At 38.2% G+C, this 14,405-nt stretch overlaps 1 protein-coding gene across 1 annotated transcript in view; it reads right to left on the reverse strand.

The window, feature by feature from the left end:
- Positions 1–11,316, reverse strand: part of tsc22d2 (TSC22 domain family 2) — a 30,988-nt gene extending 19,672 nt beyond the window's left edge. The window contains exon 1 of the mRNA XM_058760436.1: positions 9,205–11,316. Coding sequence (XP_058616419.1) covers positions 9,205–10,721 — 1,517 coding nt within the window. The 5' untranslated portion in view covers positions 10,722–11,316. The remainder of the gene's footprint in view (positions 1–9,204) is intronic.
- Positions 11,317–14,405: the final 3,089 nt, after the last annotated feature.

Below are 14,405 nucleotides of genomic sequence, written 5' to 3' on the forward strand. Positions count from 1 at the left end.
TGATCGAAACCGCAATTGTTTAGGAAACACAAAAGGTCAAACCTCATAATTAACATATCTTCTAGTTACCAAGAAAAGGTAATTTGGGGGGAGTATCTGTGGAATAAATTCATTATGAAGCACAATGTGTTAAATGGAGCTAAGAGTGCTACACTCTATTTGGTACTTGGAAGTAATTAAGGCAATTTGGATCAATTTAGCAATTAAGGTGAAATACTTAATTTCTTTTTTTTTTTTAAATAAGTAGAGCTTGTAAAAGTGAGGTCCAAAAAAGTGTACAATTACAAAAAGTGCAGGCACACAACATTTACAAAAGAAAATGAAGGAATCCATAGATTTCTGCTTAAATTCTGCTGAAATCTGCAGCTTTGGTAATTCAAAACTTGGTAATTCTTGAAGAAATGGTTGTGTAAATTCAGTCAAAAAGACAAAACGGAAACAAATACAGAGAGAGCTGATTATCCTAAACGTATAATTAGTAAAATTCAGTCAAATGGTGTGCAAAACAAACACTTGTGGAAATATTCTTTCATGTTTCCACCAAAAGATGATGACTGACAAATGGAATTACCCTGGGGATGTGAAGCTGACAGAGGATTACGCAGAAACAGGTTTCTGTACACAGAGCTGTATAGCTCTAATAATAAAGGATCCATAGAAACAGAGCATTCAAAGAAGAGGGTATTACAAATACTCTTATTTATATTTCAGGATCTCTGCTATCAATTAAAACAAACTGACTATAAAACTCAGGGACACAGAAACAGAGTCTCAAAAAAATGTCATGTCAAGCGGCGAGTTGAATCATTTGGCAAAATAAGCTCACTATCACCGTTAGATAGCACAGTTTACCACACCTAACACACCATTAGTTGGCACAGCATCTGACACATTTAACCCCACCTACTTCATGAAAATGTTTGGTTAATCTTTAACCACATAATTTGCAAACATTGCCAGTTCACCAACACGTAGGACAAATACAGCTCTACTGATATCTAGAAATAAACATTTCCTACAGTAAGGGTTACTTATTGTCGCTATGCCGTATCGAACAGATTATATTTTTGGACTCGAAGCATAGTTTCTGTTGTCATACAGTAGCTGTTCTGAATCGATAACAGTACTTGAGGTGGCCCAGGTGCAAAGTAGGCGATGCTAAATGCATGCATTATGTTCAGAAACTTCTTAGCGGACAAACTGCTAGTTTCTCAAGGTTCAGCATTTGCATTTAGCATTACTAGTGAAAAACATTCAAGCAAAAACACAATGTAATTCTACAAGCAATTATAGATAGATTATTTTGGATGAGATATGTAGCTGCATTTCCATTACCCTTCAAATTGTGCAAAATGAAATTGCAAATTGAAAATTCGCCCAATGGAAACACCAATTTCTCAAAAACTCACATTTACCGCAAAAAAAGTTTTTACGTTCCATGAGTAGTCATTCCACGGTTCAGTTCACGGTTTTGGAGCCACGGTTCAATAATAAACGTAACATTTTTCTTAAATAAATGCATGCATGTGTGTGTATTTATATATACTTCGCGATTAATCGTTTGACAGCACTAGTATAGGTATGACGCTCTGTTATTTAGTGCGCGTTAATGATTGTTCTAATTATTCTGTATTTTCCTTGTATGTGATTGATATGCAATTTAAGGATTTCATGTTAAATTAGTAAATGAAAGATTGCTCTGATCTGTCGTATATAAGTTGTTTAACAGAGCGCAGTTGATCCATGATTCATACGAAAAAAAAGTTTAATCTGCAGATATGGCCTTTTTTAGGGATCTGTGCCTTGTGCATACGGACATCTGACTGCCAAGTATAGCTTGTGTTTCTCAGCAATAGTGTGCACCCTTAATTTACAGAGAAAAGGAGGACAGGGAAAAATCTGTAGATGGAAAAAGTTATTTGTGAATTTTTCTTTTTCTATATATTACTTTGCACTTTTTGTTTTAAAATGTTTATTTACTATTTATTTAAGTTTTTTTAAGGTACCTAATATTTGATTTCCATGATCTAAATATTCTTAAGAATTAAAAAGTTTGTTGTCATTTGGATGCGTGTAGGCCTTCTTGCATTATTATGCCGTTATATTATGATTATATATTCAGTGGCATAAAATGGTCTTAAAATGACAATACTATCATTTATTGCAATTATTTCTGAGGCAATATATCGCATAACAAAAAATTGTTATCATGACAGGCCTAGACAGCAAGGCAACTGACACGTTCAAGGCCCAGAGATGTAGTAAGGACAAATAGTCCATGTGACATCAATGGATCAACCATAATTTACGAAGCTATGAGAAATTGCTGAATAAAGTCATTATTGCTATTTTCTTCGCACACAAAAAGTATTCTCGTAGCTTCATAAAATTACAGCTGGTTCAGCTGTATGTCACGTGGACTATTTTACCAATGTCCTTGCTACATTTCTGGGTCTGGGAATATTTCAGTTGCATTGCTCTTTATGGAGGGTCAGAAAGCTCTCAGATTTCATCAAAAATATCTTAATTTGTGTTCTGTTTGAAGATGAATGAAGGTCTTACAGGTTTGGAAAGACATGAGGGTGAGTAATTAATGACAGAATTTTCATTTTGGGTGAACTATCCCTTTACATTCGATTGAGAATAGGGTTGTTCCGATTCCGATACTAGTATCGGAAATTCCACCGATACCACAAAAAAGTCTGGCATCGGTATCGGCGAGTACTTGAACCCATGTATCGATCCGATACCATTTTCTTAAACAAGACTTATAGTTATGCGCGCTAGCTTTGCTTAACGCTGCAAATAGGAAATCAATTCTTCTTCGCTGCTCAGAATGCAAACACAGGAAACTGTGCTGTGTTGCCACAAGCAACCACTATTTAGAGCAGCGAAGAAGAAATACAAACGCATAGCACATTGCCAGTAAATCACTTGCATATGCGACTAAATCTTCACCCTGGGCGACTAAATGATGTCTAATATTAGCCACTGGCTGATAAATAATCAGATTTTACTCGCCAGTGTGTGAGTTGGAGGCTATGTATAAGTTTAGCACAGATATTGTCACTCGCCGAACACTCTGACTGAGCGCTTCAGAGTTTCTCTCTCCGTCAAGCTATCTATTTTTCAGATCATCTGAATGAATGAGCAGCGCACCTGTATTTGACGTACCGTAAGCTCTAGTGTGAAGCAGACAACTCGCCGTCGCTTTGCTTTTTTTCTCAAACGCAGAGAGAGAGAGAGAGAGAGAGTCTTTTACATGTAGCGCGTCAATTCCGAATGGTATGTAAACGATATTCTTTGTTGTATTTTTCTGTCAAAATAACAGAGTTCCTTTGGAATTCTAACTACCGGGTTCTCCGGTGGTAGGCGGAGCTAATGAGCAAACGACAATCTCATTGGCTGGCGCTCACCTATTATCGTCCCTGTTTTGATTTCAGCCAATCAGTTCGAGCCAATGCAGACAACGTGATTAATATTCATGAATCCAGCAGCTCGTTAATCCTTAGTGCATTTATATTGTTCTTAGTAGAATTCATAGTATGATTATTATTATCTTATCAGTATTATTGATAGTTTTTCCCCCATTTTTACAGAAACACTGAATGATCAAAAAAGCACCACCACCCTTTTTCCCTAAGTTCAGTTAAAATGACTAATATGCATTCATACATGGTTACCAAGTTTTAATTCTAATTGCTAAAGTTCTATCATTAAATAATACTTGATTATCATAATATATTTATAATGCTTGACTGACTGATGTTAAGAGTGTACTTTTTTCCAAACATTATATATTATATTTTTTGTTTACTCGCCAGACTATCTATCTATGGTGAAGCGCACCGTAAAATAATTGTATGTATCAATTCATACAGGGCTAGTAAGTATAGCTGTATAACCAGATACACAGTTTCGGATCAGTACTCGGTATCGGCCGATACCCTGAGCCTAGGTATCGGAATCGGTATCGGGAAGGGAAAAAGGGTATCAGAACATCTCTAATTGAGAAACAATAGAAAAATGGAGGAAGTGTTTGACTAATTTCAAATGCATTTTATCGGTAACAACACTTCCTCATATCTGGAAGAATCTGTTATAAATAACGTGTATAATAATGTGTGACCAGTTTCTTTCAACACTAAAGTCCTTTGAGTTGAAGTTAAGCAAATTTCTAAATGCAATGTAATTTTGTCTCCGTTCAAAAAAAGTCATTTCTGATGTTTCACATAGCATTTTCAACCTTCTGGAGATTTGGGTCCTAAGACTCCATGTCACTAGTCTGTTAAAAAAAGTGAGCACACATTCTAACGTTTCCGATTCATATGAGTCAGTTACAGACTCAGCTGTAGGGTCAAAGCTTTCATGTACAAGGGCACGTCTTCCAAATCATGAAAGCATGATGGCATAATATATACAAACGCCTAACTGTCAGAGCGCTGTGAGAGGACTGACTCACCTGCACCATTACTGTGAGGAATAAGACCTCAGCACCACACCTTCAAACGAACAAACAAACTTCAGCTACTGCTGTTTCTCAAACAGGTGCAAAACAAAACATGTAAAAACGTCAGGCTATACTCATTTTTCATAATCTAGCAACAAATACTTTTGAAAATATAAAGACGCCAATAGTCAAGTAGGTGTAGTTGCACAACCCTTGGAAGATAGCAACCACAACAACAGAGGATTAAAACAACAAACCTTCTTTTAAAAGCAGAGCTTCATTGCATAGGTGAGAAACAAAACTCTGTAACTGTCCAAACATATTCAAAGTTAAGCTGTTCTGAACCCTGTAACGCATTCTCCACTAATACTGAGGTGTTCACCATTGCTTCAACCGTGATGCCATTTAGGTCAATAAAGTTATTCATATCTTCATATTTGTTGAAAGGTCAATTCCTCTTTCTTATGGTGTTTATAGGGGAACAGAAAGTGATGAGTGAAAGTCAAAATGATCAAGGGCCATTTCCTGGGTATTTAGTGAAGGAGGATATAATAGAGAACCGAGACATCTCGCTTCATCCTCAGTTAATGCAATAATCTTTAGTATAAACGGATTAGTTACTCGAACGCTGATGTGCATATCTCAGTCTAAAAGGTGAGAGAAAAGATGTCTTTGGTTTGGGACAACCTCACCTTCTTTGAACAGCAGACTAAAAGGAATAGTTCTCTCAAAAATTACATTTTTTAATGTCCTCATACTCGAATGTAGATGAGTTTGTTTTTGCAAGGGAATAGATTTGGAGAAATGTAGCATTGCATCACTTGCTCACCAATGGATCCTCTGCAGTGAATGGGTGCCGTCAGAATGAGAGTCCAAACAGCTGATAAAAACATCACAATATTTACGTAAAACTGTTTTGGACTGTTACAGCTTATAAACAGTACTCGATCTGTGCAGATTTCTCTCCTGATTCAAACTGAAGATATCTCTTGAAGACAACAGTTTGAAGTAAAAATGTCTTAAAGGGATAGTTCACCCCAAAACGAAAATTCTGTCATTAATTACTCACCCTCATGTCGCTCCAAACCCGTAAGACCTTCGTTCATCTTCAGAACACAAATTAAGATATTTCTGATGAAATCAGAGAGTTATCGGACCCTCCATAGACAGCAAAGCAACTGAAATGTTCCCAGGTCCAGAAACGTAGTAAATGCATCGGTAAAACAGTCCATGTGACATAAGTGGCTCAACTTCAGTTTTGCGACGCAACGAGAACACTTTATTTTTGCGCAAAGAAAAAAAAAATAACAATTTACTCTACCATTCTTGTCCCCCGAGTTACGTCGTCCGCCATTTTAGAGAGTATCACAAGGCATATGCATGCTTTCGCCTAAGTGTAAACAACGCTTATTACGCAGCTTTCGTTCATGCGCGCACTTTCCCCCCAAACGTAAACAACGCTGATTACGTCAAATGCGTTCTTGGGTATTCTCCAAAATGGCGGAAGACGTAACTCGGGGGAGAAGAATGGTTGAGTAAATTGTTATTTTTGTTTTCTTTGCGCAAAATAAAGTATTCTCGTAGCGTCGCAAAACTGAAGTTGAGCCGCTGATGTCACATGGACTGTTTTACCGATGTATTTACTACGTTTCTGGATCTGGGAACATTTCAGTTGCGTTGCTGTCTATGGACCAAAAAAGTGGTCCGATAGCTCTCCGATTTCATCAAAAACATTTTAATTTGTGTCCTGAAGATGAACGAAGGCCTTATGGGTTTGGAACGACATGAGGGTGAGTAATTAATGACAGAATTTTCATTTTGGGGTGAACTAACCCTCTAATGATGCATTTGTTTCTTACAAACACACAGCTGTTCGGTTCACGAGGCATTAATTAATGGACTGGAGTGGTGTGGATTATTTGTGATGTTTTTATCAGCTGTTTGGACTCTCATTCTGACGGCACCCATTCACTGCAGAAGATCCATTGGTGAACAAGTGATGCAATGCTAAATTTCTCTGAATCTGAATGGATGGCCTGAGGGTGAGTACATTTTCAGCAAATTTAATTTTTTTTCAAGTTTACTCACATTCTTAATAATATCAAGCCAAAATAAAACTGACCAGTTGCCTTGTCTATTTTCCAATCATTTTGGTAAATCTCACTGCTCAAATATGAGTGTGCATGCATTTATGCCAACAAAATAAACAGAGGAAGAGCATATCAACTACCATCAGTGACAGTAAAAAAGCTATTTTGAAAACTCACGCTTTGCTGACTATCCTTTAACCTTTGCCACCCTTGTTGCAGTATTTCCAAGCATTCTCAAAAAAAAGAAAAAAATTGCAAATCAAACATCCTTCAGTTCCTTCTGCATCTTCATTCCCTAATCTGTGCTGCACCAAAGTTAAAGTCTATGTAATACAAAAGAAAACCCATTTGCACTGTAATATAATAGTAGTACTAGTCATTTTGTTTCATTAAAACCAGCATCTAGTGCAACGAATATCATCACGAAAACTAGAATTCTGAAAATCTACTAAATAATTTGATTTAAACTGCTTTGTTGTCATTAAAACAGTATTAGAATAGAAAAAAAAATCAAAAGTGGGCTTAAAACAGCCTTCGTTTTCTTTTTGCACAGAAAATGTTACTAATACCCTACACAAATATAAATACAAATGTGTACAATTTAATCTAATCCAGTGTAGGTTACAGGTCCATCTCTGGACTTCTCAAAAGCCTGCCAAGAATGGTGACAGCATGTATTCAGCACAGAATGTACAGATTTATCTTGGATTCCTACCAACTGCTGACAGTAAACAACGTCCATATGCAGCATAACATCATGCAGATGTTACACATGTTTGAAGGCCTTATCAGTGTTAGTGCATAGAGCGGAGAGCAGCTTCTGTGCATCACAAGATAGGAAACACACGCTAAACATCACCTAATCAGTCTAAATAAACAGCTCAACTTCTGGTGAAAAGCATATGAGGAGGAAACAGTGGCACCAAAACAAATCTTTAGGAACTGGATAGTGCGCTGGGTAAATTTGGTGTGAAGTTTTTCCACAAACACAAAACGAGATCACTTGAGTCAGACACTCGTGTGTCAAACTTTCCAAAGGCTTTACCAAATGAAATGCCCATAAGGCTGCCTTTTTTAAAACAAGTGTGAAGTGGTTTGCAAGAAGACAGGGGAAATAACCACGTGCAAAAAAAAAAAATGATGCTAGCTGCTTCCTCAGATCTACACATTTCTGAGCCATGTCTGCACTGATAGTCAAGGTGAATTTTATGAAGTTCTCAGTAAAGTAACCATACATTAAATATGAACTTGTTCCACTGAAGCTTGAGAACAACAAAGTGTCTTTTTCTTCTTTTCTATTCTGTAAAACACAACAGAAGATATTTTAAAAGTGTCACCTTTGTTTTAAACCCCACTGACTCAAACTGCATAGACTAAAAACAGTTTAAAATATCTTCTTTTGTCTTCTGCAGATGAAAGAAAAGTCTTACAGGTTTGGAATGACATATAGGTGAATAAAGGCTGACGGACTTTTACACATTTGAGTAAAATCCTTTGAAGTCAAGGCAGCCAATCCTGTTCCTGGTACAGCAGAGTTTAGCTACACACCTAATCAAACACGCCTGAACCGAAGTGATAAGGATTACTTCACTACTACCTAGAAAATTAAAACTATTCTTACTAAAATAGGTTTGTAGTAATTAGCTAGAAACATCTGGTATAACATGATTTGAAAAAATAATCATTACATTGTTACAAATTAAGTAACTTAAGTCGCTAAGTTCACAAATATGTTTCCTGACCTGGAGATCCCCTTATTTTAGATGTCAATACAGTATAAATGAGCTGGTGACTTTAATCAGATGTGTAAAATCAAGGTGAGATTCAAAATGTGGAATGGACCTTTTTCACATTTACTGGGTTCTCAGAAGCCATCATAGTTGGGTAAACTTCTATTGTAGTGATTTTTGAAAAACAACATTTTCGGATAATTCAAAAATGTACATTTTGGTATGCATTTGACTCACCATGAGCCAAGGAATCCAAAAGTCCACAATAGTGTTTCTATGCCTTTCCCAAAAATAAATAAAATACAGAGATATTATACTAGAAACACCCACACAACAGCATTAACTAGATTTCTGATTTAACTGAATTAATGCCAAGGTAATATAACACAAAGTACAGTGTTATAATGTACATACATTTTATTAAAAATGGACAAAAACGTTGGTAAATTTATGACGGGGTGTCCAATCCTGTTCCTGGGAGTTTCGCTCCAACCAACTTTAACACACCTGCCTGGAAGTTTCTAGTAATCCTCAAGACCTTGATTAGCTGGTTCAAGTGTTTAATTAGGTCTGGAGCTAAACTCTGTAGCCCTTCAGGGACAGGTTTGGATGTCCCTGATTTACGATTTTAAGAAACGTGGAAATGCGTCACTACAGTCTGTAATAAAAGGATCGTTTAGGGGGCCTCCAGGACAAGTTTAGTGCAAAACTACCCACTTTAAAAAAAAATTAAAAAGCAAAACATACAAGTCAACATGCACATTTTCACTACGATGCAACAAAATTGACTCATATTTTCAAGGTAACATGCTTTCAAATGTAAATATTTTCAACTCCTGCAAAAGATGTGATAAAATGGTTTACCCGACACATATTTCATTAATTACTTGAACTATTTTAATCGAAGTGAGCAACATCAAGAATTAAGGTTTACCTGTCCTCATCCCCATCGATGGGAATAGCTATTCCAAACAGGCTGCTGACAGCAGGTGTGGCAAGCTGCAAGCCCTCGGGATTCAGGGGTTTGATGGCATCTTTTCCTATGAGTATAGAGCTCTGGAGCAGCCCGTCGTGCTTCCTCTGGTTCTCCTCGACCTGGGCGACGCCGGTGGGAAGCTGGCAAAAGTTAGCGTGGGTCATCTGCGCACCCAGTCCTCCTAGCAACCCGCCGTGGACTCCCTGAGGTGGATTCTGCAACGTCTGTTTTGGCATGCTCTGGGGGGCATTAGAGGCACTGGACATAACAGCAGGCACATTTTGCACACCAGGGACCCCAGCAAGGGGGCTGACAGACACGGTTACCGCTGGCTGAATGAGCGGCACTGGTGCCTGCTGTACAACAGCTGCGGTCGACACGGTCCCTAGAGCCGTGCTGATGCCTAATTGCTGTAAAAGTCCCTGAACATGCTCCGACTGGCTGATGGGAAGCCCTCTGCCGTCCACGGGCTGGGGAACTAATCCGAGCACGTGAGCGGCGCTTCCCGGCGCTGCAGGAGTCATGACAGGTGACGGACCCTGGTTTAACGGGGTCACGAGCGGAAGCGAAGCCACCGAGACCGTTTGGGCTTGATTCGATGGAATAACACTCTGAAGAATCTGCCCAGGTTTCTGCACCTGTTTTCCCGGGAAAAATGGCTGTGGTTGAGTTGCCAAAGGCATGCTTGGAGATTTGATATGGGCATTCTGGGCTGCAAGCCCTAATCCCTGCTGCGAGATGCCTAGGGTTTGCTGCTGAAGCTCCGCAGGCGGGTTCGATGGTGCAGATAAGTAGCCACTATCTGTATGAGGTTCTGCTGCAGATGTTGAAGACCCAACATGCACAGCCACCGAACCTCCGGCGACTCCTAGTCCATCCTTTTCTGCGCTATGATCCGCGGCGCTTGCGTGTTTAACACTATCCATAGTCCGGCCAGATGAGGAAGCGTCTGTATCTCGCTCGTAAAACTCGGTGCAAGTCCACCTACCTCTTTTGAAGGGTTCACCCGTGCCATGGTCTAATTTGATGACCCTGAAACGGGAGCTGCAGCTACTTACTGTGGCAGAACTGCTAACTGATGAAGTCTGGATGCTGGATGGTGCATTAGATGCAACCGAAGACTGGGAAGATATAGACCCACTGACTGAACGGACAGGTGGGTTTATATGAACCGCACTCGCTTTGCGAGAACCAGGTATGTTCGTTATGGAAGCATCTTGGGCGCTCGCCCCAGATATTTCAGCCTCGTTATGTAGCGATTCGTCCGATAAACTGACGTCACACGTCTCCGGCTCGAAATCTCCAGCTTTGGAAATGTCGTATATTTCGGAGGAGGACATGTCCTCAGTCCTGGGCTCGTCGGGGTCGTCTAAACTCTCGGTGTCGTCCGTGTTGCTGTTGGCTGCCACCTGCGCAGCCTGCGTTACGCTGGTGATCTGAAAACAGCTCTTCTTTTTCGATGGCATTTTAGACATTTTGACAGCTTTAAGTGTATCTCAAGACGTCAGAGTGAAGCGCACAGCTCCAATGTAAGCGTAGCAACGCAATGTATATGAAAATATGTCATGTAATTTTCAGTTAGCGTCACGCTAACACAAGACTCCCTCAGAGCTCTGTCCTCATCGCGCCATTTTTAGTCCTTTAAATCCTTTAAACTGAAACTCCTGAAGCTCCAAACACAACGACAGCTTTATTCCAGCTGTGTTTAATCCTGCCAAGCCCGTATGTTTATTCTCCGTGGCCTACACGAAGGCCATGTCCCGGAGTGAGAGTTTTCCCTCAGGCCGCCCTCGCAGTTGAAACTCTCCAGTCGCTGGACTCGCGCGACTCTGAGGCGCCGTCCGTTTTTAGCGCTCTGCCGTGTTCAAAAGCACATATCCTCCGCGAAACACATCGGATAGACATCTTGACACGTCGTAACGCATGTTTGCTCTCCGTTTCTGATGTTAACGCAGTCTGTCGGGAGCAGAATGACGGTTTGTTTGTCAGTCTGTCGGCTGTCAGTGTAAGTCTCGAGCTAACGGCTCCGCTTCCTCTGCTGTAGTCTACACAAGATGGCTACGTAACGCGCACGCTGCTCTATGGATGGACTGCGCACGAGCATACGTAACTCAGCCGGGAATACCAACCACTACTCATTATTCGTGGTGCTGTTTTTTTTTTTTTTTTTTTAAACAAGTGCCAAGGGAAACAAATTCAGACGACATAAATACATTTTCCTAAATGTTTGTATTACTCTTTTTCTTATTGTAGCCTACTCTCTGAAAATGTTATTAATGCATCTTTATTTGACCCTCTTACTCTGGCACTCTCTATTCTAGGCCTAATTCTATTCTTTTAAAAAACTGCTTGTTTTCTTAAATTAAAAGAAAAAAATAACACTTGCTTCTATCTATTTATTTTATTTTTATTTATTATACAATTAACAAAAGCAAAAAAGGCCTCTAACACTAGCTTGCTCTATTCTTTTTCTATTCTATCTGTTTTCTTATTATTTATCATATAATAAAAAAAAAAAGAAACTTGGTACATGTACTGCACACTTGTACTTCATAGCACTTGCATATTGTTGCTCTTTTGTTGATTTTGATTGCTTCCATTGCCCTCATTTGTAAGTTGCTTTGGATAAAAGCGTCTGCTAAAGGAATAAATGTAAATGCAATAATGAATTCATAAAAACATTTGATAAAAAAAGAACTTTTATTTTCCAAACCAATGATATTATGCACTGCAATTATATTATAATATTAATATTGTGTTTCTCTGTTTAGACACAGCTGCTTTATTTACATATCTTACATTTCAATCTTTTTTCCTGTCAAAAGGGTCATTTACTTTTGTTGATTGTAGTTGGCTATCATACGCGAGGGGATTTTTCAAGTGGTTTTATGTAAGTTTTCAAAACCAGGACACAACCAAATAGGTTTGTTGTTAGTTATGGTTATGGAAAGAAAAATTATTTCATAATATTGAACAGGCTTGCTATGCCACCTTTAACTGGCATTTTAACAGAACGCTGCAAGACATATGTGCGCGTGTGTGTATGTATATATATTTATATATATGTATATATGTGTGTGTGTGTGTGTTTTACTTAAGTTGTTCTATCTAATTTTTTTTTTTTACTTAATGCATAACAATTGATTTATTTTATTCATTTTTGCCTAGTCATGCTTCAAGTGTTTCTAGCAAAATCATGTTACAAAACACAGTTACTTCTTTGTTTAGCCTTTCGGAAAAAGTTCACGCAGGGGGCGAGAAGGAATGCAGCTAGTGTAGACAGATACATCTTTGCTGGAGTTTGTTTATTAGTTTAGGTCATTATTTTAGGCATGAGTCTATTCCAATAAGTAAGGAAGGCTGTGTTTGTTTTGCTTTTGAGTTTACCCATCCTCTCTGCAGCCCAATCCAAACAGCAGTGAAAAGTGTGCTATACTGAAAGAAATACATGCCAAGCATTTTATATTAGAAAACGCCGATGCAGCTTTCTAAAAACGTAACAGTAGATCCTGAAAGTGATTATTAGGGCTACAGTTGTTTATAAAAACTCAAAATATCAACAAAATTGCTTCGGAATTCAGTGTCACTCAGAAGTTACACAACATATGATTGTTTATTGTATTTGCCTCGGTCCCGTGGTGAATGGGACATGCTTGTTATTTTAGCTGGCTGCATTTATGTGTCCAAGTACTAAAACCAGTTTGCATTTTAAAATACTTTGAGGGCTTTGAATCAGTCGGCTGAAGACAGGTGCTATTTGTCATGTCCAGACATAGAGACGTTCTTTGTTTTCTGGACGCTGTGTGAACACACTCTGCGGTTTCGTCCAGTTCATACAGCTTTTCCGAGATATAAAAAAGGGTTTGAGGGAATTTCTCTAAATTTAAAATCTAAATGGGAAGTTGCTTTTTTTGAGAGAGAGAGAGTTTGTGAGAACAGTCAGGTTCATTCTGGCTTGGAGTAGCCAAAGTAGGTAAATCTGGACTTGAGGAAAATATACTCGTGTTGTAAGCTGTGTTAGTATATCAGGATAGGATTGACTTCGATGTGTCGTGGTATAAACTTTTGAATTAAAGATTTTGAGAGTGTTTGGTTCTGTGGTTGTAAACAGTGTTGGAGATAACGCATTATAAGTAACGTGAGTTATGTAATGAGATTACTCTTCCAAGTAACTAGAAAAGTAACACATTACTTTTTCAAATAAGTAATGCAAGTTACTTTTTTATTTACTTTTTTTAATGGAGTAGCGCAATATTGTAATGCATTACTTTTAAAAGTAACTTTTCCCAACACTAGTTGTAAACATCCCGTACATGTGCTGAAACCATGTTTTTGAGAAGAAGTCCAAGTCAAATTTCATACCTTTCCAAGCCAAGCCAACACTCAAATGCCTTCTGATGATAATTTTGCTTTATGTTAGTTTTAAAAACCTACCAAAACATGTAAGATGTCTAGGGTTTTCCTTGTTCATTTCCTAAATCAAGTCACAACTTGATTCCAGGTCTCCAGTTTCATAGATTGACATAAAAACGGTGTCAGTGTAAACATAAAATTATAATAAAAGCATAACATTTGCAAGTCATGCCTATGTATTTGTTGTTGACATTGGTTACGATTTTCTCCTTTCAGCTGGTGCATTAGCTATGCACGTCTTCTCAGGTTATCTTATATGTCTTATTTATATTGGCCTTCACTGCCTTTATTGCACAATGAAGGCTGTGTAAGACTCCTTGTGAGTAAACATGACTTATTTTTTATTCACGAAAACTAAATCTCTCTTTGCATTTAAAATTGCAATATCATATTTTTGTGATAGCTGTTGGACAAACAGGTGAACACAATAAAAGTTTAGGTTGGGCAAGTATGAGTTTTGAATGTTATTTGATTAATATTTTAACAATTTGTTTTTTTATTCTCAAATTGTTGTTTACAACAGCTATCGTTTAGAGATACTTTATGCTACTTTATAAGTAGACATTTTTGCTCTTTCGTGAACTATTTTAGGCTTCATAATTGTTTTACTTCTAATATAACCGAAAATAGCACTAATCTGTCTTTATATCAATACAAACCTAATCCACAAGAGGTCACTGGCGCAGCATAGATACAACATGGCGTAATTTTGTGCTTCAGAAATTGTTTAATATTTTTACTAGGCT

This window comes from Onychostoma macrolepis, chromosome 22, assembly GCF_012432095.1.
Source record: "Onychostoma macrolepis isolate SWU-2019 chromosome 22, ASM1243209v1, whole genome shotgun sequence".
In the NCBI taxonomy this organism is placed as follows: Eukaryota; Metazoa; Chordata; class Actinopteri; order Cypriniformes; family Cyprinidae; genus Onychostoma; species Onychostoma macrolepis.